Source organism: Aythya ferina (genome assembly GCF_964211825.1).
Source record: "Aythya ferina genome assembly, chromosome: 1".
NCBI lineage: Eukaryota > Metazoa > Chordata > Aves > Anseriformes > Anatidae > Aythya > Aythya ferina.
Genome location: NC_140296.1, coordinates 81,191,255 through 81,219,099, shown reverse-complemented (window position 1 = coordinate 81,219,099; position 27,845 = coordinate 81,191,255). Strand labels below are relative to the sequence as shown.

The 27,845-nt window shown below is 43.6% G+C and overlaps 1 protein-coding gene across 6 annotated transcripts in view; it reads right to left on the bottom strand.

Annotated features, from left to right (window-relative positions):
• Positions 1-27,845, bottom strand: part of PPEF1 (protein phosphatase with EF-hand domain 1) — a 35,124-nt gene that overhangs the window by 5,087 nt on the left and 2,192 nt on the right. For 3 of the 6 annotated variants that reach the window (XM_084505691.1, XM_084505692.1, XM_084505690.1), the window contains 10 exons: positions 19,840-20,029; positions 17,209-17,336; positions 16,417-16,468; positions 11,892-12,055; positions 10,442-10,556; positions 8,400-8,446; positions 5,079-5,245; positions 4,244-4,280; positions 3,641-3,790; positions 1,386-1,580 (listed from right to left, as the gene is read on the bottom strand). In XM_084505691.1, coding sequence (XP_084361817.1) covers positions 1,386-1,580; positions 3,641-3,790; positions 4,244-4,280; positions 5,079-5,245; positions 8,400-8,446; positions 10,442-10,556; positions 11,892-12,055; positions 16,417-16,468; positions 17,209-17,336; positions 19,840-19,912 — 1,128 coding nt within the window. In that variant the 5' untranslated portion in view covers positions 19,913-20,029. Of the gene's footprint in view, positions 1-1,385; positions 1,581-3,640; positions 3,791-4,243; positions 4,281-5,078; positions 5,246-8,399; positions 8,447-10,441; positions 10,557-11,891; positions 12,056-16,416; positions 16,469-17,208; positions 17,337-19,839; positions 20,030-22,698; positions 22,901-23,474; positions 23,762-27,845 lie in introns of those variants that run through there. The other 3 variants (XM_084505693.1, XM_084505694.1, XM_084505695.1) reach the window with 3 other exon arrangements.

Below are 27,845 nucleotides of genomic sequence, written 5' to 3'. Positions count from 1 at the left end.
GGACTGACGGGCTGTGTGTGCCTGGACTAGGGACATCAGCAAAAGCCCCCACAGTACAGGGAGAAAACACACCTGAGCTAACAAGGTCCTCAACAGGCCTCCCATTTTCTTCTTTCAGTAGTGCACTCCTTTGGGCTAGGACCTCTGTTCCACTTTTCTTACAAACCATTTTCTACAGTTTGCATTACCTTTTTTTCAGATGAAACATCTTTTCAGTAATGTGCCTTCTTTCACAGCTGAGGTTTCCAGACTCTAGTAGGTGCATCAGGAACGGTGCGTGGGCAAAGTGAGCAAAAGCTGCCTGTGCACGTGAGAGGCATGTCCTGCTTCTCAGCACAGACCTGACAGACACCTGTGTCCGGTTTTACCTAAACTAAGCTTGAGAATACCTGCTCAATACGTGGCAGGAGTTGCCTTTGGCTTTATTGCCTTTGGTTAGCTCATGTTTCAAAACAAGATTTCACCTATCAGCATTTTAGCAGGATTGAGACTTCAGGATGAATTCTCAGGGCTTGAACATGCTAATTCCAGTCAGCACCAAACATGGGGCAAAATGCATCTGTTCAAGCCTCACTGGAAAAGGTTTACACAAAAACATTTACTTCCCATTTGTTGGGGAGTGTCAGATTTGGGGGAGCAACTACAGCACTCTACGTTAGGTTCTAGGCCAGATCTTGGGAAATCACATTTTCTGAGAGGACTTGCTCTATCTCTAGAGGCAAAACAAGGCTGCCTACTCCTTAAAGCAGCTGTCTGAAGGGAAGACCAGAAAAAAAAAAAAAAAAAAAAAAAAAAAAACACATATCCACAACTCAATTTTGAGCTTGTAAATTGCTGTGCAAATTAAGCTTTCCAAATTGTCACAATTTATTAACTTACAGCATGGCATGGGCTCTGTATTGCCTCTAATATTCAAGGGGAAACTAACAGCCAGAGGACAAAAACTCCCTGCTCTGAGTATTCAACCTTTAGGTCTCAGGAGCTGGGTTTGTTTGGACTCTATCAGCATTCAGCTGCCAAAACCACAGCCAAAAAAAGGTGTGTACAATCACATTGATCGCCAAATCTGACCTATTTAATTGACAACCACATATGTACAAACAGATGTAACCACATGAGGGCATGCAAACACACCTCATACAGAGCAGTTTCCTTCTAACAGCTAGGAGCAGAAAACACTGTGTAAATCCTCCTTCCGAGGCTTAAAATCACAAGCCTTTTTTTACCAGCTGTACAAAATCATCTGAATAATGTATAGCTGGCTAGTATACTCCCCAGAACGATGTGTTACTGACACAAACCCCTTGGACTCAGACATGCCCTCTGAACAGAGCCCCTGCTGCTGCTGAGCAGGGGTCTCTGTGCCTGTCTTTGGTTTCACCTACTTGTTTCCATTCCTTCAGGGTGGGCCCTGGCTGCGAATTTGGGCAGGAAAGCTCAGTGAAGCCCGATGAGGAGAGCCTGCGTGTTTTCCCTGCGCCACGCTTGTTGGCAGCACATGTGCTGGGTCTGGCTGTTGGAGCGCCCTCCTTTCCTTGCTCCTCTCTCTCTGGCTGTGGTGGCCGCATCAAAGATTTCAACTTGAAAACAAAAAACAAAACTGATCAAACAATAAAACCCCACGGCATATTGGAAGAGTTACCAGAACACAACGATACAGAGGCACATCCATTCCCCCTTCCCATACGCAGCCTTTAAGTCTTGTGATGTCCTGAGCTCTCATGTTTGGTGGATGCTGCAGGTGTTTGCACCTGCGGGCATCGTGCTTCACATCTGCCAGGCACCAGCCTGTTCAGCAGCGCTCTCGTGTTCCTGTCACGAGACCTCGCTCATCCCAAGCCACACTCAGCCACCAGGTCTCACTGTACAGCAGGGACAGCACTTGGGCTCCGCGCCAATACTTAAGTGCCCAGCCTCACTAGAGACTAAAAATATGCAGGTATATTATACTGAGGTCAAACCACACTCACTGCTGCTCTCACACAATAGCGTGCTGCTAGGTTAATTTGGCTGAAATCAATGTATCAAAGTATCAGGAGGATAACCATACAGTTCATAAGGTATTACTTCAGTCCCTTCACTGTTAAATAAATTTAACCTTCAATATTTACAGATATCTGCTTTTTTGGAGTCCCGTGCTGTGGCTCCATGAATGCCCATTCATACAGACTCCCCCAGGGAGTATCTTTTCTTCCCTTTGGATATTCTCTCATACTGTCTCATCTTCAGACCATCACTAGAAAGTTTAACTATTTATCAAAGAAAATGATGCAAAAAATGATTCCCCGGAGCACCGACCGGCATCTGAAGACCTGTCGGTTGCCAGCTGTACCAATTAAAAGCCCTGAGTGACTGTGCCCTGAGCTGTGGCCCAGGCACAGCCGCTTCGACCTGCTACTTGTGCAGCTCTCAGGTAGGCAGTGCCTCGGTAACACACCCATCCCTGCCTCAGGGAAAGCATGGGAAGGACTTGGCTCAGGGCTGAGACACCTGTATCCATGCCTAGGCACCCAATTTCAGAGTGCACTGGTTCAGCCAGCAGGGCCTGGGCGCAGATAACCAGGTGTATTCATCGCTCTTTTTAACATCCTTGAGAAACAAACTGGGCTGCAGCTGGCTGATGGGCAAAACATTTCTTTCTGTGCTAGGAATCACGAGGGTGAGAGCAGCAGCTCTGGGTTGCACAGCCGCAAGTGACAAGGAACACATTTCAGCTGCTTAAACACTGGTGCCTTGTGCCATCTGGGGTGCTCTGCCATGTCTGTCAATTAGCACCAGGAAAACCAGACCTGGAGGAGAGCAGCAGAGGAGACCTGTGAAGAAGACTTTGTGCAGAGGCAGCCAGAGGCCACTGGGAATCCCCCCAGGCTTTGGCAGTGCTTCCAGGAACAGCACCAGAGACCTACATCTGTGCAATGGCAAGACCTGGATCTCCACCAGATCTCCACTGAGTATGAGGAGCCTAAGCACCCAGCTTACAAGCAGGTACCTCTAGCTGTATAAATCTTCCAGACCAAACCCCACGCAATTTTCCACTGATTTGAAAAAGATGTGTTTGTTCATTCTAGAAAATAAATAAATAAATAAATAAATAAAAATGGATGCCTCTGTCTTCTAAATTTATGAAAAGCAGCAGTAGTTTCTGCTTTCTCAAGGCCAGGTCCCAAGGTTTGCTCCTGCTGGAAGGACGCTCCCGCATGTGCTGCCACGGGCGCGCTGCAAGGTGCAGAACGTCCCACACAAGCAGATGGCAGCAGCACAGCCCCGGGGCAGCAGGCGGTGCTAAGAAGATGTGGTTAGATTGATTTCTGAAGTGTTTAGAAATGCCTGAGAATTACGTACTTCTCATACTTTCTGGCTAATGTGTTATCACCGCAGGAAGGAGTATCTAAAGTGTCTTCAACTATTTTAAAGTCAAAAGACCTATGCCATTTTACAGCAGCCAAACAATTGGCTCCCAAGACCTACTGAAACCTCCCCTTCTAAAGACTGATTTTGAAGAAAACAAGACCTTTCTTTCCTTACATGCCTTATAAAGTAGCCATTTCCTTTCCTCATGCAAACAACTTGATCTTAGCATTTGTATTGCTAAATTTTTTAAAAAATATAAGAGTAACCCCACATGAATACACTCCCTTACCTTATTTCTCTCAAGTAAATATAGGAAATTCAAATCTGTCGTGTCTGAAATTCCTCCGTGTAGGATGAGTACTTTTTTATTAATTAAAGTGGCAAGGGGGAGCCAGCTGAAGACATCTTGCAGAAGATACAAAATTACCTTCGCATGGACCTGCAAAGTATACTCTTGGGTTAGATCCTATTTCAGATAGATTCTGTTGCTTCTAAATTCAAGATTTTGCTGAGGTGTCTGCAACTGTCTGTACAAACAGTTCCTCCCAGGGGACACCCCAAGTTGCAACACCGACAAATATGACCTGAAATTTACTCTAAGAGCCATTCAAAAGTCTCTCCAGCACTTCATTTACCTCTCCGTGTGCTCATGAGTGGCCTCACCAATGCTATTTACTTCTTCCCACAGATCACTGAGCACAAGATGTTACCACTTTGAATTGTGTTGTCAGTTATGCCACTGAAAATCCAAAATAATTTTAACTACATTACTAAACTCATTCTGCACTATACCTAAATAATCTGGTTGGAAGTTTCCTTGTTCAGACATTTTTCATTTTACATTTTTTTCATTTACTAAAAGAAAATACAGAAAAAGTAGGAAGAATCTTACCTTATACTTGCTCAAAACTTCATTGCTGAAGCCATATCTGAAAATAGAACAATGTCATGAACTGTGTTTTAGTATGCCCTTTCTGCACCATTTTCCACGCTACAGTGATTGCCAGGAATTTTCCAACCCTCTTTTCCTCCTGTCATTTATGTCTCACCTCAGTTTAAAAGTACATTCTTCTGTTTTATCTCAATAATTGAGTTAAATTGATTTCTTGTGCATATAAGGAATCAGAAACAGCGTCCAGACCAATAATTTTAAGCAGCCAATTTCCCATCTAAATGTAATAGCGTAGCAGTTTTACCCTTTAGATATTAGAGAGAATTTTCAAAAGAACCTAACCAATGTTGTGTAAAAATTCCCTCAAAACCTGCATGGACAGCATCATCTATCATGTCCATTCCCCGTTTTTGGGAAGTGACATCTTAGTCTGAAGTTAAGCAAAGTCTCAGCTCCTGGTTTCCTGGTTCCATCATACTACACTCGTGTCTGTGGCTATGCTGTGGAAAAAGCCTATAATTAACTAAAATATAGTCCTTCCACCCATCCCCTGCTCTGGTACTCGGGCAGCTCCAATGAAACCACTGACTTCAATGGGCTGTGATTATGTCAGAGACAAGAAGTGACTCCAGTTTGAGTGTCTGTGCGTAACAAGGATGTACTTGGCTCCCCCTCACACATCTTGAAGATGCAAAGCTCCACCTGAATACCCAATAAAACATTAATTATGTTTTAGAAATCAGATGTTGGCACAGTGGCTAAAGCAGCATTCAAAAAGCTCCAACACTTCCAATAATGATCAGATACCCCCTCCTTTCCATCCCCTAAAACCTACCTCAAGTTTATGACATAGTCTTCATGGTTTCCTCTATTCAAGTGTACATCATTGGGGTAGATAAGAAGAAATGCAAACAGGATTATAAGTATTTCCATAGAATTTTGCCCTCTGTCAACAAAATCACCATTAAAGACATAAGGTTTTTTTTCTGAAGGTAGACCATTCTGCAGAAAGAAACAAAAACAAGGACATTTTAAGACTGTTATGCTATTGTAATAAAGGAAATATCATTTCTAATGAGAACTCCTTGCTATAAAACCTGGAAAAACAAACAAACAAACAAACAAACAAACAAAAAAACATAAGCATAATACAGAACTCAGAAACACAGCATTTATTTCCACTGCTTAGAACAGAAATCTCCAAATCAGACATCCTGTATGAACCATCAGAGAAGAGACGACCTCTCTGATGGTTCTTATGATGCTGCCTCTAATCCATTCCTCTGCCTATTAAATTAAATTGAAAGGGACCAGTAGGAACATTATTCTTGTAATAAAACATACTTTTAATGCAACTGCTGCTGGGAAGTTGTGCACTTGCAAATAGAAGGGAATCACTCATTTTGAACAGATGACAAGAACTCCAGAAATTATCTTCTGACACAAGTCTGAAGGTCCTTGCATTTCCTTACACAGAAGAAAGTGGATTTCAGATATTTACATTTTTTGCAGTCTATGCTTCCAGAACTACAGTCCGAATCTTAATACAGAGATGTGAAGAAATTCTTTTTTTTCCAATTGCTTTAATCCTGAAAGCATTACTTGACTTTTACTCATACTTGCACTTTGCCAGGGGTGCTGTTAAAGACATACCAGGAAGCTTGTGCACCTGGAAGACTGCATGTACAGGTAGTTTTTATCTTTTTTTATTATTATTATTATTTTTTTTCCCCTGAAGATACAGAGCAATGCTTTATTGTGAATGGTGGCATCAGAAGCTACTCCTGTGAATTGCTGGTACGTGCTGTTAGATCAGTTATTAACACTCAACAGGTGCCATCAGCTTACACAAAGTATAGCAGCAGCCACGTGTAGCTTCATTTCCAGTCACGAGTACTGGAAATATCATTTCACTCTTGGCTTGCCAGGAAAAAGAAACTGCTGCTTTTACAAATGGTGTGCACAAGAACGATCAACAGAGCATCTACAAAACCATATGACCACTGCAGAAGCCACTCTGAGGAGGCCGGGCAGCACTGCAACACACCCAGCCTCCTGAATGAGGCTGTGTCAGACCAGGAGATGGACTGATCAAAGCTTTGCTTTAAAACCCACTGCCCAGCAGATGGTCTGTGTGCACACAGCCACGCCACAGCCACCATCCCCGTGGAAGGACAGATGTGCTGATGTGCTCTCCAGCCTCTGCCCTGCCTCCCTTGCAAAGGCTTACCCGCAGCTCGTAGTTTTAAAGGAGAGTTTGTTTTAACTTCTGGCTTCCATGAGGAGTTGTGGTTCTGTTCCATGCTTCTGCAAAGTTTTTATTTCCTTTTCCACAGTTCCGACTAATAAGAGCAACAGCAAATGAAAGGCTGTTGCAGCCCCAACATGTCAAAGAGGTGAACAAGGCGCTCTGATGATTAGCAGCTTGCTGCTGGGCATCGTTACTGTATCGGCTGGGTTAGTGATTAATTAACTTCCGTTTGTTGTCTGCATTCTCTGCAGCTCCGGGCTATTCCTACCCCTAGCAGCTATTTAACAATCTAACCTAGCAGTACATATTTGAAAATGCGAGTGTTTCAAGGAACTCCAGGAAATGCTGTAATTTGACAGAGATTAATGCAGTGACCGAATGGACTTTACAAATTGGCTATTGAGACAAAAAAGGAATTCTCTGAGCCTCACCCTCACTGGGTCTCAGCGTTACATGTGCTATTGTGCCCAGCACTGTGCTGGCTGTGCTTTGTCCTACCGTGCTTGAGGTTTGGGGGCTTGTCCCAGCACCGTGACTCCACCACGCGCTCTCCTCTTCCTCAGCTGCTTGGAAATGAGGACAAAACATCTGCCCACTGCATAGGGTCTGCTGTGAGGAGAGGGACCCCAAAGCCAAACAGCAGCTGGCAGCATGAGCACTGCTGCCCAGGACTGGGGGGCTGGCTCTGAAGTCACTACAATCAGCACTTAGTCCTCACTCACACGTTTTTCTTAATTATTCAGAGATAGCTGCAGCAGTTACCTCCAGAACAGCTATTTTTTCCCCCCACAGGTCTGGTATGTGAAACCGACCTGAATCATACTCTGATTCTGTTTCAGTATCCTGTTCCAAAAAGGAAGATTGCATAATTAAAATAACAGCTAAAAGGACTGGCTATATGTAATCAGTTAATAAGAAAAGCAGAGGCCTGCAGAGGCCTGATTATGCTTCAGCAGGCTTCAGGTACGCACTTGGACAAAACCACCAAGTTTCCATCCAGCCATGTCAGATAAAGGGTAGCAGCGTTGGAAGCAGAGGGGAATTACATCATTGAAACACCTGGTTTAGCTCTTTTCAGTCTCCATTCAGGGCCGAAGAATGTGTAAGGATCAGACACAAACCCTTTCCTCCGGAAAACTCAGATCGGAGAGACTATCTGCTAAATGAAAGGTGGTGATTCATGCCAAAGATAAATGGGAAACTAAATATAGGAAAACTCCTGCACCTTCGGTTAAATATACAATGGTGAAAAAGATAGCCTGGAGCTCCTTTTTTTTTTTTTTTTTTTTTTTTTTTTTTTTTTTTTTCACCTCAGTAAAAGAGAGTTATGCTTTTTAACTTGAAAAGTGAGCAGCTGTTTAAGGATATGGAAAGGACATCCAAGGTATTTCCATTTTGTGCAGACTATATGGTTGCTTCCAAGGTTTCAAAAGCTTTTAAACAGATAGCACCCTTTTTTGTTTCCTGTAAACAAACAATAATGAAAAACACCTTTATGGGCACCAGTGAAATGGCCCAAGAAAGCTTCTGCATTATCTGCTTGAGGACTGATATTATCTGTGGTATAGTGTCACATCAGGAACTGTTAGCTCTGGATTTTAGACCTCACTCAGCATGGAATAGGAAATGTGGGCTGGATGTGGTAGACACTGCAAGGAATTCTTTAAGTTCATGCTCTAGCTTGACATTTAGGAGACAAATCTCCTGGATCTCCTCTTCCACGGTGAGCAGGAGGAGAAGGAGAAGGAAAAGCTATGACAAAGGCACCATTCAAGTTGTTCTGGGGTTTATGTGTGTGGTAGGTGCACACACATTTACAGTTCTAACAGTGATAAAAACTATCAGACAAATACATGTTCTCAATAACAAAAAGTCAAAATGATATATCACAGGCTGCCCACTTACCTTATAAAATATCAAAAAAAGATCATCCAGATTTCCATGCAAGTCTCCTACAGGAAACAAAAACATATATGTCCTCTGTTACCAAATACATGGAATTATAAAACTGGAGTTATAAAAACTAGTCCTAAGAAGTTTTTTTTTTTTTCCTTTAGTAATTGGCATTTTCCCTAATAATTTGCCTTGTATTGGGATTATATCAGCTTCATGTTAAAGTACACTCTGAAGTTGCCTAATAAAACCAGGCAATAAAACACTAAAAGAGTACACAATTGTTTTGCATAAAGTTTCTGTCCTTGCAGCTGGATCTGAAGATCAGACCTGTCACACAGGTAAAGGTTTGCTCAGGGAAATGGAGGTAAGATGAGCAAACACAATATCAACCTGGAAAACAGATTAGTATTTCGGAGATATGATAGACTTCCACATACCAACAGGTTTGAATTAACCAAGTAGCCTACTGTATGAAGCACAATCAAGCATCTGTCTGGTTCAGAGCCAGGTTTTGATGACTACTGATGGAGGGAGCGTCCGTGCCTGTACACCTTGGTGCAAAAGCCACAGGAGCAGCAGAGTTGTCCCTTGCTGAGGTTTATTTTGGAACAGGCAGGGGGACCTCACCCCCCTGCACTGTCAGCTCCCCACACCTGTGGCTCACCACCCTGAAGCCACAGAACTGCCTGAGAACAGGCTTTCTCCACCAATGGTTAAGAAAATGATTTAGTGGGTGATATTGGTGGTAGGGGGGTGGTTGGGCCAGATGATCTTGGAGGTCTTTTCCAACCTTAGTGATTCTATGAAAAGACAGAAGGGTCATTTCTAACCATGTCCATATGTCTTCTGTGCAACTTTTGGTTGATGATGAACCTGCTGGAGTCACTCTAAGGACTCCTTTGGGCCATGATAGATTTTAAACACGTGTGGGCACAAACACTTCACATGCATGTTCAATTTGCATTATTAGTTTGAAATTAGAAGGAATAGAAGGAGGGACAACTTATTTTAAGGACATCAAGACTTTTGGACCAATTAGGTTTAAAAACCTGCTTCCCTCCCATATTCTGCAAAGGATCTATCTGGCTGCAAAAGCTGTTAGTGTCAATGGCAGGAAGGGGAGCCCTTCAGATGCTGCTTGCACAGCACAAATGAGATGCAAACAACAGGAGGGATGTTTTGATTCACACCAACGTACTGTAGTGAGCAAGCATGACTCCATGCTTCCTCAGTTTGGAGAGGTATTTTATTTGGTTGGTTAACAAATCATTGTTTGTCCAGAACATTATTTAAAGAAGCCCTTTCCTGGTAGTTGAAGTTGGTGCACAACCACATCTTACAAACACCAGTTACTGTTTCACACGTGTTGCAGTGCCCTTCCCTACGCTGCTTTACCATTACACACAGCGCAGACACAGCTGTCGGAGCTGATGCCACCACTGCTCTTCTGTTCTGCAGCTACTGCTTCCTGTGCCGTGGCAGCATGCTGCACCCCTTTGCTCATAAGTTACAAAAACATAATCAAATAGACGTGCAATGAGCTCTTAATTCTTCACCTTGTGACATATCGTTCTGTGAGGCTGATTTGTTCGTTGCATGAAGACTGATGCATCCTCTTGGGTCCCTTTAGAAATGAGGGTTTATTTATACGTTTCAATTTGTTCATGATAGTCATGCTGTCTATGAAAGGTCTTGTTTGCTGCTCCTATTACACCCACATTAAAATCATCAGTGAGTAAACTATCGTGGTAAAGTCTTTTTCTCAGTCAAAGGACCAAGCACTGAGAACCACAGCCAGTGACCACAGTACTTAGTGGCACTTTAGAGCTGGAAGTGCAGCAATATTTAAGCTGCACTGAAGTATTAATTGAACTAATACCGACTCATTCAGAAACTTTTAACAAGAACAGGAAAGAGGAGGAGAAGGACTTTTTTAAAATACACTCAGTGTAACTCAGGAACATTGTTTTGTTTGGTTGGTTTGCTCCCATGTATGCATTGATTACAAAAATAATAAATGCCCAAAGCAGTTATCTTCCTTGGCATCTTACCACAGATGGTTATCTCCTTGGAGTAGGAAACCGAAACAAGGTTGATATTTGGCTTCTCCTTGAGAACCCTCCTGGTTTCACATAGCAGCTTCAGTACGTAGTGGGCATGAAGCAGCTATGAAAAAAAAAAAAAAAAAATGAGGGAGAAAAGGAAGGCTTTTTAGGAGGAGCAGTAAAGACTGCTTTATTAGCACTACACACATATTGCCAAGGAAGCTGTATCAGATTATTTGTACTACAGATCTCTCTTAAATATGGTTACAGACTGCATGGTTTAGTGCTGGAAATTAGGAGCGTTGGTAGCTTTGCACTTGCTTAGTGAGCTTGCTGTTCATATTTTCCCATTTTATTTCTAGTGTACCATTTCTACTCTTCCCATCTACAGAAATGGTAAGCAAGTGGGTAATGCAGCACTCAGAATCATTGCTTAAGGTCATCTGTTCAAAGTAACTAAAAAAAAAAAGATGTGCTTCTAAAAAGAAAACAAAACAAAAACAGAGGCCATAAATGGTATTTCAGCAAATTGCACAAATACCAAGGAGAGGGAACTCCAGCAAGGGTTGCCTTGCTAATGCTCATTGTGAAGATGTTATGAGAACGGAACACTCAGCCTTCAGAGATTGCTCCTTTCAGAAGGGATGCAGCTCCTGTAAAAGTGCTCTTCTGGTCTTCCCTGCTAATGCTTCTTATGATAATTTGGTCAGTAAGTGATTTTTAAGGCATTTAATTCAAACACAGATGGATGAGCTACAGATTGACTCTTCGAGATTAATGTTTTTAAGACAAACAAAAAAGGCCAATTGCCTATAATAATTTCCTTACCAAAATGCCAGCCACAACAAGGTGAAGTTTGGGTAGGCTCATTTATCACGCGCTTTATATTGTGCTACTTTTAAGATAAGTCTCCACAGAAAATTAGGGGGGGAACAAAACATAATTCGGTAAATTAAAAGCAAAGTAAGACCCCTTATATAACCCCAAAGTTATCCCTTATATACAGTATATTGTTAAGATCATGAGTTCAAACCAAGCCCTGCCAAGTAAAGCAGCGGCAGCCAGAGCTCACGAGATCTGTGCTAGCACGTTGGCCACACTTAATATTCACTCTCCCCACTGCAGTGGGGTCTTGCACACTGGAATGAGGTGATTAATCCCTGCAACTCAATTCATCTTTAAGGAATGGGGGGAAAGTGAATCAAACCTGGGAACTGAGAAGTGGTGCTTTGGGTTTTATTGGGTTAGCTCCCAACCTGACTGGATTCCTAGGACAGCTCACCGCTTGCCTGTCTGACCACTGAGTGTTAGCAGAAAAGAGCAGTGGGATGGAAAGGAAGGCAGAAATATCTCTTTGAGCACCAGTTTAGCCTTATAGTCAACTAACTGTGGGGTTTCAATCTGACAGAGAGGTAAAACAAGTAAAACAAATGAAAAAAACCTAGTTGCAATGTACCTGTCCGTTCTTGAAGGCATGAAGAAGAGCATTGGCATCTGCAAGAGTAAGGGGGAACGAGAGCCGTGGTCCGCAGTAGGAGTCTGGAACCTCAATATTTTCATATTCAGTTAGATATGAGTCGACCTCATGAGAAACGGAGGGGCTGATGGAGGTGTCAGCAACTGCAACGGGAGGGAAGACAAACAGGAATGTGGAAACTCCAGCAGTCTCACAGGGGGCTGTAACAGAGCGACCAGAAGCGGTGGATGTTTCTGATGCTCTCCCTGCTGCAGTATGGGAGCAGCCATCTCCTACCTCCTACAGGGGAGCAGCTCTGGGTTTCCCCGAACTGACCCACAATACTAAACAAACCCAGAAACAAACACAAACAAAACCAGGCCAAGCTGTCATCCCAACAACCAGCATCTGCGGTCAGGGTGCAAAACACTTTGCACCGATGCTGTGGAGCAATGTGATCTCTTAGGTAACGAGAACACAGCCTGTCACAGGCTTTCTCCTGCCCCCACACAGCAAGGAGATTCAGAAGTTGATCATCCAGGGACTGTCACCTGCTTACAGTTCAAGATTACACGGTTAGTACCAGTTTTAAGGAGTTGCTTGTGCTGCTTTTATTTTCTACGTTAAAAAAGCCAGCAGCCAAGCAGTGTTCCTTCACAGCAGAGTGCACGGCACTCCCTTCTGATATGAGGAGACAATGCCAGCTCTTGGGTGGCTGCCATAAAACCACTGGAAGACCTAAAGCAAGCAAAGCCAGCTTCTCATTTTCCTGAAGATGGAGAAAGCAGGAGTGTTGCTAATTGCTTCAAGCCAATATTTTCTTGCAAACCCTTTATACATAACTGAGAGAACAGCTGATTTCACTGTTTGCTCCCTGCAGACTGTCTTTATCATCTCTTATTCTAAGGGAGACACCCAGAGCCCTAGAGGACGGTGTTCTGCAGGCTGCTGTTGCAGAGCTGCTTGTGTGAGGTGATTGTTGGAAACTCTTTTTACTGGGCTGACGGTAAGCTTTTTGTAACCCTGCAACTGGAAATGCAGATACGTTATTTGTTGCTGAAGGAATACCTGTGGCGGTGACTCAAAACGCACAGCAGCCAAAACCTGCATGTGGCCTCATAAATTCCGAGCTTCATAAAGGCCAGCTTGTCTTTCACAGGCATAAAATTCACGTTAAAGAAACAAGCAGATAAAAAGCATCCTTTTACCAGCTCCGGATTTAAAAACAAAACTGTTTCTGCTCAGCTGCTCTGCTGCGAGCCGATCGGCACCCTCTGTGCGCAGCCGTGCAGAGGGACGCAGGCTGCAGGAAAGGAGGAGGTGTGCAGGGCTCAGAGCTCCCACCAGGTCCTGCCCGGGGGCTCTCCTCTTGTGACTCCTCCAGTGTCAGTGGTCTTCTCAGCTGCACAGACACCTGCCCACGCCTGCTCCCTCTCCATCCCTCCCATCCTGCACCGCCTCGGCTCCTTTCTGGCAGGTGTCCAGGCTGGGAAACCCAATCTCCTTCCCTGCAGGGCACAACTCTGCAAAGCACACCCTGATTTCTGCCTCTGGATGAAGAATCAAAAGGCAGCCGTGGTCATTAGCCGTAGAGTGCTCTTACGTCTCCTCGGGCAGCCTTTCAGCTTGATTTTCAGGCTCCTTCCCGCACAGGGTGTCTCACCCGGGAGCAGTCAGCACCTCTTCCACTAATGGATGTCCTAATGCAGCCTGGGGATTAGCGTGTGCTGGCCCCTACTCGCAGACCCCACAGGGCTGCCAGTGGCCATACCCCACATTAAACAAACACAAAAGCTCCAGGCACTGATGCACCAGATGCCAGGTTAATGGCAGATGGACCAGGAGACCAAGAAGAGGATGAAGATTTCCTTTGTGCCCCAAGCATCTGTTCCTTCATCCTGCTCATGGTGTGGTAAGCTGCAGGCTGTGGCTTATTCCCCACTGCAGGAATCACTCTGTGCAAAAAGCTTCAGAAGGGTGTCAGTGCTGTACGGGAGCTGTGGTGGGGTGCGAAGCTGCAGAGAGCAAGACTTGCTCAGTTCCTTTTTGAAGAATGACTCTGGGAGGTGGCCCAGGGACCCTGAGAGGCACAGACAGGGCTGCCTCGGACTCCCAGTCCCAGCACTTTTCCCAGAACACGTCTGCAACCTTCTCACCCCTGGTGTGCACACAAAAGAGTGAGTAAATGGGTCACCTTTCGCTGGAAAAGCAGTTTTCTTCATCTGACTGGAGATCTCTCGACTGAAAGGCTGAGTAGGTACACAGATTTTTGGTTTTAATGGAGGGAGAGAAGTGTAGGATGGAAAACATTTTAATTCTTACTTCCTGCCAACCCTTGGGAAATAGCCTTTAATCACCAGCAGAACAAGAACAACAGACAGCTACGTAATATCCCAATTGCAACTCCAACTGCACCGACATCTTAAGCAGGACGAGAGGATGAAAAGAGCTTCAGGGTACAACACAAACAATCACATCAAAAGCACTACCTTGTTAATGACACGGTGACTGCTTTCTTTCTCTGAAAAAACACATTCTGAACAAGCAGATTCCAAGATGAATAGAGGAGTCCTGAGGGGTTTATAATGTAATGAAAAACAGGGATCACAAAATCTTCAGGCAGCTTTCTCATCGTGACATACAGAGAAGAGCAGGCAGCCTGTGCTCTGGTAAGAATATTATTTGCTATGTTCTTGGAGAAGGCTTTTGAACAATGTGCTAACGCCCTCATTTAAGTGACCTGACACCAATGAAAAAAAAATAAATTAAAAAATCAGAGAACTGTGGGTTTTAGAAAATACTTGGGAATGGCAAAGCTAATTTGAAAGCTTTCTGCTTGTTATGTTTACGCTCACAGCGGCTCCCATCTTAAGACCATGATCCAGCAGAAATGGAAGCAGTTCATTAAAGAACCTCTCTGTTTGGCACAGAGTTTGCTTAAATCACTGGCGTAGGCACAAGTACTGCAAAGGTCACTCGGCGACACAGGCAAGCAAGAGCTTGCAGTGAGGAATGCACACGGCCAGCTGTTGGACAAATTTAACCACAAACCAGGCAACACAAGTTCAATATGCAGTTTCTCAGTCTGAAAAATCCTTTGTGCAGAAGACTCTGGTCTGCTTCTGTATTAAACACGTATCTTACACAATCTTTCTGTGTCATTTTTGGTGTTGCTGGAGGCACCTCAGTTGTGTTAATCCCTTCTGTCAAAATAGGCATGGTTAAAAAGGTGGATAAATCACCTTTTACAACAAGCAGTTGTAAAATTCCCTTTTAATATGATAATGAAAGTAGAGATTAACACTATTGTACCAAATCCCAGACCTAACACCAGAATTTTCTTCCTTGCTCAGGTGAAAAAGCTGAACTGAGGTCACCATCAGCACACAGAAGCAGGTGAAGTGAGCAGTGTTTTATTTTCTTTAAATTTGCCACTTCCTTCCCAGGAAGTTAAATGACTTTTTGCAGAATAAGACGATAATGGAAAAAAAAAAAAAATCAAAGGAAGGACAACTGTATCATCTGTCTTGGCTTTGCAGCAAGGCTCAAATGTAATTTCTTTCTCTGCAGAGCACAGAGAGGCACTCTAAGGTATTTAAGAGAGAAAGGCTACAATTTCTAATGGTTGTCGTTAGAACACTGAACCACTTACAGTTTTGGTGATGGTTTTAGCCTGCTATCAAAGTGCCTTGTGCAAATTTTAATTGGTGTATTCTGTGGCTGGACCAGATGAAGGAGAAAGTATATTCTCTTGTAATTGAATAGGAAGGGGGCAGCCTCCTTTTTAACAGGGCTGAGATTAGATCTTTTCTCAATTTGTTCAGGAAGTCAGTGTTCATTTTCTGGCTTTAAGAAGTCACTTTCAATCTGTCCTTCTGTCGAGCTTGACTTAAAAGTAAGTTTTGCCCAAGCATCCCCAAACACTTCCAAAATTAAAGATTAGTAACCATCTCAGTTAAAGCTCAGATAAACATTTATCCCCAGCAGTTTAAATGTATTTCATTTTTTATCATTGACATACTGGTACATTTTGTAGCAAAATCTAGACTAAATTAAGTTTAAAAGTGGTCTAAAACTACTTTAGGAAAAAAAAATAAAGAAAAAGGAAGAACGAAACCACCTCTTTGTTTGATAACACATGCCCTAAACCAACTAGTCACACTTTTTCTACATAATCATGTCTCATAGTCTAAGAAAAACATGCACAGAAAACTGCAAATTGGGCAGTAAGACTAGCATGAGAACAGCTCAGTGGCAGTGACATGTAAGAAAGCTCTCTGAGCACCTCTGAGCATTCTTATAGAGGACAACGGGGATCCATTCCTGTCTGACATCTTGACTCACTGCACAGATATTGACTGGAGTCAATACTTAAAATTCTTACCAAATTCAGCAATATTTGGGAAAGGAAAGCAAATCTCATCCCAGCATGTGCCACAGGCTGTAAACATTACATAGAAAATTAACTTCTCTCACATAAGGTTTTCAAACAGGATCCCCATTTGACTTTGACTTTTATCCTTACCTGCATCAGGACTAGCATAGCGCTCCAGCATGAATGTGAAAAAGCTGGCTAGCTGAATAAGGAAGAGAAAAGAACAAACACATACTGATCAGTTCAGGGGGTCCAACAAGCATTAACATTCTCTTTCCTTAGTCATATATTAGCAGTTTTTCCATGTAGAGGGATCTGTGACACTACTGTATGTTCCCATAGCATCACCTCTAAAGCAGCAGGTTGACATTATTTGAAGACATACAAAATTCCAGGCCTACATCAATGTTGTTTATCTTTTGGGGTGTAATTCATCTTGCCCATCATCCAGAATATTTGCTTAGACTTCCTTTACAGTCGATAGAAAGAAACAGCCACTATTCACCCAATTCACTTTAGACTGATGCTAGATTGAACACAAAGCCTTAGAAGTTCCTAATACCCAGTACTGTCCCTGAAGGAAGCCTGGGCTGATGTACTGAGAGATTGATATCTCTGTTTCCCTCTTTCACATGTCTTGCCTTGCTGACTCATTTCAGATCACCCATAGCGCAATGACATGCAGTCCCTGGCAAACACAGCCATCCTACAGGAACTTCTAACCTAGATGTGGTTGTATGGGAAGATGGGTGTCCTACAGCTTACGTAGTTTTATATACACACACACACACACACACGACTTAACTAGTTCATGTGTGAGACAGGGAACTGGTTTTATTATTCAGGACACAGCTTTGTAGGGAGAAACAGTCTCGTGCCCATTTTGTTTGTGCTCTGGGAATAACACAGCTGCTTGTACAGGAAGAATTGAGGATTACAAACCTGTGCTTGATCTTGCTCATCAGCATATTCGATTGACTGAAAAATATTCAGAGAATAGCAGCGACTGATCTCTAGCTGGGCCCTTTTAGAGCGGTACCATTTCTGGATGAGAACAGCAGCTTTAATTGCTGTCAAAAGAGAAGGCAATGGATCAGTGCAATGAAAACACACATTACCTTTGCAGAACTTTGCAGACAGATGACAAATTCAGTCCATTGTGCACAGTCAACATTACGATGGAGGTCTGTAAAAATAAGACTGAAAAATGTTTTCTGATAATGAATACATGACACATCAATTCTCTCTGTCTTGAGGGACAGATCCCAAACTAGCTGACTTGCTCAAGCCTGTATTATTAGAAACCTTCCCCATTTCTTTGTCCTGAAGATAGTAAGCATATAAGAAGTCTGCCATGTCCAGCTGATGGGCAGTATGTGGGTTTTGAGAAGGTAAGGAAAGAAAGATCAATTTTGCCTACTAATGAAATGTATTCCTTTACCAAGCTGCAGTAAAAAGCTTCAGACTTTGCAAGCTGTAACATGAGCTTCGTGTAATGACAAAGCTTGTAAGAACCTCACTTAACAGAAAGTTTTTGCCTGCCCAGCTATATCAGCAAGCCACAAGAATACAGATCTTGGGATAAAATGTTTACAAATGGTATTGTACATATATATTGATGTACACAGTATTGTTTACAAACAGCCTTTGCCTCCAGCCCTGCAGCTAATATGTCTTTTCAAGGAGCTTCAGGGCTACTCACCCTTAACAGCTCAGCATAAGACACACACAGAAAAAGTATTTATGTTTTTGATCTTTGGGTAACAAGTCAAAGCAGCTGCAGGACAATGCTATCAAAGGAATAAGGACCAAAGGAATACATTGATCTGAGCTCCCGACTCTGGCAGGAACCAGTGCTCATTTCTGAGCAGACATGATCAGGAGAAACAGGGGAACAAAACCAAGATGTTCTCCAGAACTCCAGGGTTTGATACAACCATCGCTGCACAGCACTGCTGCTTCATGAAAGAGAAAGAAGAGGAAACTAAAAACAACACTTACATCCTAACACTAATATGCTGGTATTTTACTGCAGTTGCTAAAATAAACAGTTGATACTAAAACCAAACCAAAGCAATGAATAATAGCCAACAGCCCAGACTAGTGCTTATTTTTTTTTCCTGCAAAACAGCAAAGAAAAGCTCTGCACTAGAGGAACAACAGTTTATACTTGTCAATCATTTCAGCTGATTGCACATACCAGGGATTATAAGAGTAGGATGAGTGGCACCCTCTGAATGGGAATGTTTTTTTCTTAAATTGACAGTTACACAAGTAAAGAATAACCTCTGTGGAGATGTGATTCTATTAATATGTATAGCACTATAGATTTTTTTTTTTTTAATAAAAATCTGTTCAGGTGCCATAGTAGCATGTTGTTTGCTTATTTTACCACTAACAACTATGTGGCACAGTTAAATTGCTCAAGTTTTCTAGTCCAGACAAGGCCGAAATCAGCAAGGACTCCCATCCTACAGATATCGTATCCCTCCTAGAAAAATCCCCTGCTTGAATGAAGTGCAATCCTTATACGATTAGGAGCACACTCCCCACCCTGCATAAGCTCTGGGATCTCTCTTGTGTTCTGTCCTTTCTGGAATTTCCCTCACCCCAGACCTGACAGCAAGGCTGTCATCTTTTCTGTTTAGACGAGTCCCTAAGGGGGCAGAGCAGAGCCACCAGCACAGAAATTGATTTCCAGCATCAGAATCATGAAACTCCCCATTAAATCCCCTCTGGGTTGCTTAATGGTTGGGCCCTGGGCACTTGCAATGAATATTGACAAATACGGTTAATGTTGCAAACCTAACAATATTTGCTCTCATTTTTTAAAATTGTACTTATTACAGCACTGTTATTCTCAGGACTAAATTGGAACATGATTTTCACACTAGGCTAAACTGCTTCTGCAAAATAAATCACCAGTTGTGGAAGATCTCTACACCACCAAGTATCCATCAAATGTATGTTATTAATGCATTAGAGGGATGTACAGCCTCAGACTGCAGGTATAATGATGGTTTTGCATAATTTGGCTAGTGCTGAAGAGCAAAAAGACTACCACCAGCAACAGGAGAGGACAAGACATTATGAAACAATGGAGAACAAGGAAGAATTTCAGGCCAGACTTACCTGGCAGAAGGTCAGTTTGGGGATTCACTGTAGTAGCTCTGTTTCATTGCATTCATTTCATTATCACCCAGCAGCAGGGAAATGGGAGCAGTTTACCCAGGTACCTCATGTTGTGCAAAGCTACGAAAGGCCCCCCTCAATCCCATACCCTATATGCTTTGTCAGTGACAGAGTGAGTGAGCACGTGCCTGAAATTTAACTTCTGTTCTGTATCAATCTTTTCCAACCCAATGTGTAGATGCTACAGGTGCTCTGCAGTTGCCTCCTGACCTCAGCCAGCATCCGAAAACTATGCACTCCTTTAAATAAAGAAAATTTGGGGGAAATTATTTTCTCTGAACAAGCATTTGACAACAGGGCTATGGGGAAATACTATCTTGCAACCCTCTTCCTGTGGTACAGAGAGAACACCTCTGACGTGGAGATGATGGGAGCACTCACCTTTTTCTGACTTGCTTTCTTCTCTGTCTTCTATGGAAGCGTTGCACCCCATGTCTGTAACGATGTGCTCCATTGCCTGGTTTTAATGACTGCTGGTAGGAAGCATGTGTCTCTCGCTTTTAGTGTTGCATGCATCGCTCATGTTGGTCCTTCAGCCACGAGGAGGGCTCCTGTGCTCCTCTTCTCACTGCTAAGAGGAGGGGGGGGAAGGAGAGGAAAAAGAAAAAGGCTTGACAACACTGAATGTAAAGCACCTACAGCTCATCACTAATGACTTCACCCCTGATTTCAATAAGTAAAGTAAATTTGGTGACGTCTGCCACCTTCTAAGTCAATATTTATTTCAGGAAAGATGAACTTTAGGTTTGGGTGTTTATGGACTCTGCTTTTCTTTCCTCTGAAGGGAAACTGAAATCCAAAAAAAAGTGTGGTTGTATTAATTTTGAGCCAAGCAATGATTCTGACAGCACCAAATACAGCACTGATACTGCCAATGGCTCGACTTTTCTCTCCAGACCATTGCTACTGCCCTGAGCACCACCTCTGCACATGCCCTCTGCAGAGAAAGAGGAACCTTTGCTAGGCCATCTCAAACCAGCCCGTCATGACTTGAGCAGCGATCTGAAGACCAAGACCAAAACAGAGCTTACAATCTCAGCCTTGCTCCAGCAAGACCACCTGGCAGGGCAGCGCGTCCTGAGCAACCGGGGAACGTGAGCCCCAAACAGAACCACCAGTGCCCTGATGACCCAGGCAAGTGAAGGCCATGGCACCCTACTTGCTACCACTTGGGCTTCTTTCCCAGTCGTCCCCGCTCTTCCCTCCTCCTACCCCTAAATTCTTTGACTTTGATCATCATTGAGTAAAGGAATAACAGAGACAGGAACAGAAGTTTTATGCTAGCAGCAGGAAATGAAGCCATACGCTCCAAGCCTGGGGAAGCATCATCTTTGGTCCCAAATGTCTGTATCCTGAAGTGGACATAGACAATGTTCAACCTACTGCCTTGTTTCCTGATAGCTTCTCAGGTGGCTACAGAGCTGTCCTGGCAGCCAGCCCACATCTCCAGATCCACAGCCTCATCTATTGAAGCCTCCAGCACAGCCTCCACCCGGGCTCAGTGAATTCTCCTTCTGCTCTTCTGGTCAGACTACAGGACCATGAAAAATCGGAACAACCCACTGTGGAAAGAGCCAGTGTCTCCCCCGGGCAAAAGCTCCTCTTTGCTCCTAACCAAGCATCTCCAGAGAAAGAAGTCCCTCTACTTTTCCCCCAAGGTACATCAGTTCAAGGTAGCTCCTGCTCTGTGCCAAACATGTTTCAAAATACCAGGCAAAGACCACAAAGGCCTTCCATGGGTAAGAAGATTGAAAAATAAGTGTTTAAAATTTAGAGTTATTTCTACAAACATATTTACAATGCAATGCAGCGATGGCTAGTGAACAATCATTTGCCATCACAAAATTCCCCAAAGTGTTTCCAGGAGAAATGGAAAGTTGGGCTTTATCTCAAGGTATCAGAAAAGGTATCAGAGAGAGAAGGTAGCTGGATGAGAATTTGGGACATAACGCTGTGTTAGCATCCTGGATACTGTATAATTCACCTTTAAGGGAGTCTGTCGTGTTCACTAAAGAGCAGACAATAATTCAGCACCTACAAGGCAGTGATCCATCCCATTCCTAGATATAACTCCAAGAAATTGCTACATTTCCCTCAGTTCAGCAGAAAGGCGAATTTGTGATCGGACAGGCAATGAATACATGGCCCATCCACTGAAGCGGAATAAAACATCGCTCCAACCATGCCAACAGACATGCAGCAGGCCAGGCAGCAGGGACACATCCTGCTCTTTTTTGGGTGGGAGTCCCTGAAGGCTGAACTGCAGCAAGCATTTGGAAACCTGGCTGTCAGGTCCTGAGCTGCCTGATTTGCAGAGACGATGAACTGGCAGCGTCTGATACGGGTGTAATAGGTGCTGCCCCAAATCAATCACTCCTTCAGCTTCTCAGTCACGTAAAGACCAGGCTGCCTCAAAAATAAGGGAAATCTCATAAAGATTTATAGCTGACTTTTAATGAAATCAGGCTGCAGGTCCTTTGGGCAGAGAGCCGTTTCTTCAAGCCTAGTGCTTCTTTTAAATTTAGATAAGCCACACTACTGCAGACAAGTGTGAGCTGGGTCTAGGTCAAGCTTGTGGATATGGAAGACATATGAATGAGAGCTGCTAGGCTTTAACTTCTGACTCTTTGTTCCATTTATTTCTTCCCTTTGATAAACAAAGAAAGTAACGCTCCTCCTTTTATTTTTCTTTGGATGAAATTTCCGTAGCTATGCTACGTCCCCTGCAAGTTGTTTCAGTCTCCAGCGATGTGCCTCCTTTCCCTACTCCCTGTTTCTCAACCATACTTGTTACCAGGCAGTTATCTCCTCCCATAACATGCATTACAAGGTACGTATGGTTGCAGAGGTGGTGAGGTAGGGACAGTTTTCCCATTAAGATCAGGTGGATGGATGGATGCTTCCAATGCCAGGGGCTTTGATGTCTTCTCACTACTAACATTTTAATTTTCTGTGACTCACAGGCTTCACTTAGAGATGCTTTCCATTGGAAATGAGGACTGCAGAGTACTGAGAAATATAAAAGATGGGTTTATGATGGATTTTCTTCTCTGCATTGCTGAGGGAATGAAGGAGGAAAGAGCAAAATAACCTAGAAAAGACAACCTCGGGCACAAAATCACAACGTCCAGGTCAGTACCCTTAGAGGGACAGCTCTTCAGAACTGCTCTACTGCCAGAATTCGGATTGCCAAGGTGAAGGATCTAGAAATGATTTAGATTCATTAGCTAAAAGACTCACCCTGCAGAAAGTGTGGTGAAGCCACCACAGTCAACTAATGCAGTGAAAGAGAACCTGGCTGCGGACCACCAGAGCAGTCATTTTATAAATCAACACTGAGACTGGCCAACCAAGGGGTGATATAGTAACATCAAACATTGGCAAAGCAGTACGTGTTTAGCTCTCTGTTATTTCATATCCATGGGAAAAAAACCTGGCATTCCTATTATGAGAAAGAAAGAAAGAAAGAAAGAAAGAAAGAAAGAAAGAAAGAAAGAAAGAAAGAAAGAAAGAAAGAAAGAAAGAAAGAAAGAAAGAAAGAAAGAAAGAAAGAAAGAAAGAAAGAAAGAAAGAAGGAAGGAAAGAAGGAAGGAAAGAAGGAAAGAAGGAAAGAAAGAAGGAAAGAAGGAAAGAAGGAAAGAAGGAAAGAAGGAAAGAAGGAAAGAAAGGAAGGAAGGAAGGAAGGAAGGAAGGAAGGAAGGAAGGAAGGAAGGAAGGAAGGAAGGAAGGAAGGAAGGAAGGAAGGAAGGAAGGAAGGAAGGAAGGAAGGAAGGAAGGAAGGAAGGAAGGAGAAAGCCTTTTTGTTTCAACATATTTGTTTCCAATACATAGCAGAAAAATATTCTTCAGCCTGCTCAGAGAAGCAAAGCTAAGCTCTATGCAGAGCTGCTGGAATCACTTCTGGCAATGGCTGTTGATAGATCTTAATGTTTGGGCCAGGAATCAATACAGGATGGATGTAGCAACACTGGGAAAACAGCAGAGCCTCACTGAAAGGGAACAGGATGAAGACATACCAGCTTATTAAGGTGGACTCATATTCCTGAGCCCAAAAACGCACTGCAAAAGTAAGTAAAAGCAAGATCCACAAGGTGTGAGCATGCAGAGATTGTGCAATCACTCAGTTCAGGAACTGCATGCAAGTCCAAAGAGAATCTGTAGGAAAATGATGGGAGAAAGTCAGTTCATGTAATCTACGATCAAAGGGGTGATACATTTACACAAAACGTTTGCAGGTTTTGTGTAGAAAATAAACAAAGCAAGCAGCCTCAGAGTTTTGCAAAGAAAGACTTGAGGGGGGTGAGGAAGGTAGTACATACAAGCACACAAATAGGGTGTAGATCACCTTAAAGTATAAAAGAAGCTATCGTTCCACATTTCGGAAACATTAAATGCCTCTAGATGAAGGATCCTGTAGGAAGCAAGGAGAAAACTCAAAATCCCAATGCAAAATTATTTCTACTGAATGGAGACCCAACAGAAGCATAAAAGGCAACAACAGTTGTAGGTTATTATCCTAGAGGAAGTGGAAAATTTGAATCACGACTGTCAGACAGATAATGATCAGGAGTTTGATGATATCCCATGACATCCCTTCTCCTTACCTGAAGGGGGAAATAGGCTACAAAGCAAAGCTCCAGAATATGTATTGAAATTTGAGCCCATTTACAAATGAAATTTGTGTTTCAGATGAAAGTTATATTGGTTTTAATCAAGTTGAAGTTAAGCATCAGAACAAGGTTCAAGATTATCATCATTAAAAGTTTGTTTTTTTTTTCTTTTTTCCCCTAAAGCAAAAACTACATGAAATATGGTAGCCTATGGTAGCCTCAGAACTATTTGATCTCATCAATACTCAGAAGTTCTGGATAAGTGATTCAGTCCAGGTCAAACTTTATAGTTTGAAGCACACTGCTTTTTTCTCAGGGCACAATTATAAATAGTACCACATACCTCTGTCGCTCACTGCATAGACATAGGATGCAGGCAATTTTTGCTCCTTAAAAGCGAGCTAAGAAAAAAGATATATACCTGACCCAAAGAAGTTACCTGATTTTTATTTCTTCTTCAGCAGTACAGAGATTTTTTCCACAAGTACCCTTAGAGGCTCCCTTTTAAAGACAAAGCCGTCCCTTTTTGGAACCAGCACTGCACAACGAGGGGTGCAGCTCAGCAGAACAGGTACTCCAGCTCTCCCAGGGGCTCTGAAGCTCACAGATGGCAACGCACGGGCTTCCCACCTGTTTATTCAGCTTCCTGAGAGGAAATTTCTTGAGCCCTGCTCCTCAGAAGCAGTCAGGGGAAAAAGCCATTTCCACTGTCCAGCCCGATGTGAAAGCTGATGGCTGCAGCGCTCCGGCTGCGCTGCGTGCTGTTGGAGACCTGTTTTGTCACCATGCCTCCCGAATCTCAGGCAGAGACAGGGATGGGCTGAAGTTCTTGGCTTCGCATCTGAAGTCACATGGCCTCTCTCAAGAGGCACGGCCTTACCGCCGGGATGAGGCAATGATTTGCATCTTAGCAGATCTCGGACCACACAGGGGAGAAAAAAAAAAAAAAAAAAAGACGTGCAGACTGTCTGGGTATTTGGTTACCTGATGTGACTGGCATGATTATGCAAGCTCCTAAGGAAAGAAATGCTGCCAGCTGAAGTTGCCACGAGGCACCATAACCACGCATTAGTGATTTGGGTGCTCCCCATCAGGGTGTGACTGGGGCTCGGGTTCATGACTCAGCTCATCCGATCCCTTTGCTGGGAAGAGGTGGGACGGGCCGAGAAGTTTGGTGAGCGTGGCTGCCCTGTGCGGTCAGGAAGCCGTGCTGCTGCATGATTTGAAATCAAACCCTGATCCCTGGCCGCAAGGCCCACACGTCTGACATACCTCCCTGCCTCGCTGGCTGTGGGCTCACAGTCACTTCGCTGGTGCCCACAAAGGACAGAGCCACCAAGTCCTAGTGCTGGTGGAAGAATCTGCCAGTTCTTGCACGAGCAGCACGGGGACACCACGATTTTGAACATACACACTGGCAAACTCAAAAATACTAGGTATCAGCAGACACGTGTATTGTGGTTCCACCACTGTACTCCTGGGTGGTGCACTCACAGAATCATCTAGGTTGGAAGAGCCCTCCAAGATCACCCAGTCCAACCTCTGCCATAACACTAACCAGTCCTCCACTAAACCATATCACTGAGCTCTGCATCTAAACGTCTTTTAAAGACCCCCAGGGATGGTGACCTGCAGGGTCACTGCAGGGGCTGAGTCCAAAAAGGAGCATGGGTTTCAATGCAGCCCCTACAGCCTCTCCTCGTGATGGAGTTCCCCAAGGCCAGGTCCTGTTCCCCCAGGGAAATAGGTGGGATGGGGAGCAAAAGATTTGTGAGAACAGAGACCATCAGATTGAGACCTTCAGTGCTTGCCCCAAAGGCCTAACAATGCTGTAACATGGCATTTGCAGGAAATTTTTACCATCAGTCTGGTGGCAGTTCTAAAGACATCAACTACCACTGTGAAGGCACTTGGACACAGTGTTCAAATCATCTTTTTGGACGGACAGAGGCTTTCCCTCACTGTGACAAAATGGACACATTTTTTAACATGCAAAAGATATTAAAAGTGCCAAACCAGCAAAGTCGAAGGCACCGTGTGAATGTGCTGGTTGGATTGACTGGGCTAGTCCTTGAGGTTCTGGAGTGCCAGACACAAGCTTCCACTCTCAAAGCTATTCCTTTCCTGCGAAGTGAGGCAGCAAAGAAAATACGTAGCAGGCTCCACAATTCGGCATGACCCAGAAGAGCGTTGATGTTTGCTTTTCTGGCAGGATGCACTTGCCTTGATCAGAGTTACAGTAGCTAATCATTTATGTATGATCACGCTGTTCTGCCAAAATGCATGCAAGCAAAAATACATCATAACCTCTTTCCTCTGCACTCTGGGGATACACGCCATTTATAAAACATTGACTGTGTCTGATAAATTCATCTACGCTGGCATTTAGCAAGATTTCTGCTAACGAGAGGCTATGAGGTTTGTTCCAGTAGCCAAGAAATCCATCAGAAAATGCTTCATCCACGATGAGTGGGAGAGGAATCGAACCTTTAGCTGTTAGATTCTGTAGGACAAAGCCTCTCCTGCGTGTCTTCTCCTGGCATTCATGGAATTTGCTCGTCCCCTGTCTCAGTGGTCTGACGTGACTGAGCAACCTGATAAAAAAAACAGTCTTGCTGGGCTGAGGCACCTCTCCAGTTACGTGTGGGGATCACGGAAACGTGCAGCTTGAGGAAGCACAAACAAAAGTGCCTTCCAAATTAGCCTTTCCCATCCAAGTCCAAGGACCAAGGCTGGAGCTAACAAGACCATCCTCCTTTCTACACGGGGGAAAGGGAACACACCAGTCCTGCCAACACGTCACACACATGCTGAGCTTTTCTGCTCAGCAGCCACGTATCACGCGCACATTTAAGATGCTGAAGAGGATTTTGCAAGCATCAACAGCTGCAACAGACAGCAGGCAACAACACGCTGATAATATTTTGTTGAGCTGTCTAGCACAAGAAAAAAAAAATAAAGCTACGTTGCTAGTGCAGAAAGCGGGAGACCCCTTTACAAGCAGTCCTTGAAATAATAGCACGCGTTCTGTTTTCCAAATGCTTTGGAAATCAGCCTCCTGAGCCAGCCTCCATGCAGGCATCCCACATGCATAATTCAAGATCTGCTTCAGGCTTCTTCCTCAGAGGCACCCGCTACAAAGCGATGCGGTCAGTGTGTTTCAAAAAGGCTGGAAGAGGAACATAGCTGGAGCGAACGTGCTCCTTCTGCGCTGTTGTTCCTGTTAAGCTCAGGAAAATATTTTTATGTGATCCAACAAGGTATTTTAAAGTACTGGCCAGGGGACAAACCCCCGACTGAGAGATCTGGACACGTGGTTGCAAACAAAAGGAATAAAAGGAAAAGAGGAGATACAGGAGAAACAAATATATGGAATAATTTTATCTGGCTTTTCCATATTACACTGTGTCTTAGTTGGTGAGATGACAGAAATCTGTTCTCACAATTCAGCCCGAGGAGGTTAATTTGGGTGAACAGGAAGACATCCCCCCTGCAATGTGCATTTCTGAGGTGCAAAGATGACAGATATAAAACACCAAAATTATCATCCAAAAAGCACACAAAACCAGAAACACAGGCTAAGAAAGGCCGCTGTAGGGCCTCCAAACTGCCGAAGGGCAAGAAACTGGACAGGAACATTATGAAAGCACCAGGATGCCCTCTGTAAAAATGAGAACAAAATAATAATAATAATAATGAACAAACACACACACACACACACAAAAAAAAATCGTTAGCTGAATGCAGATTATTCTGGAAAGCAATGCCCAATGGCAT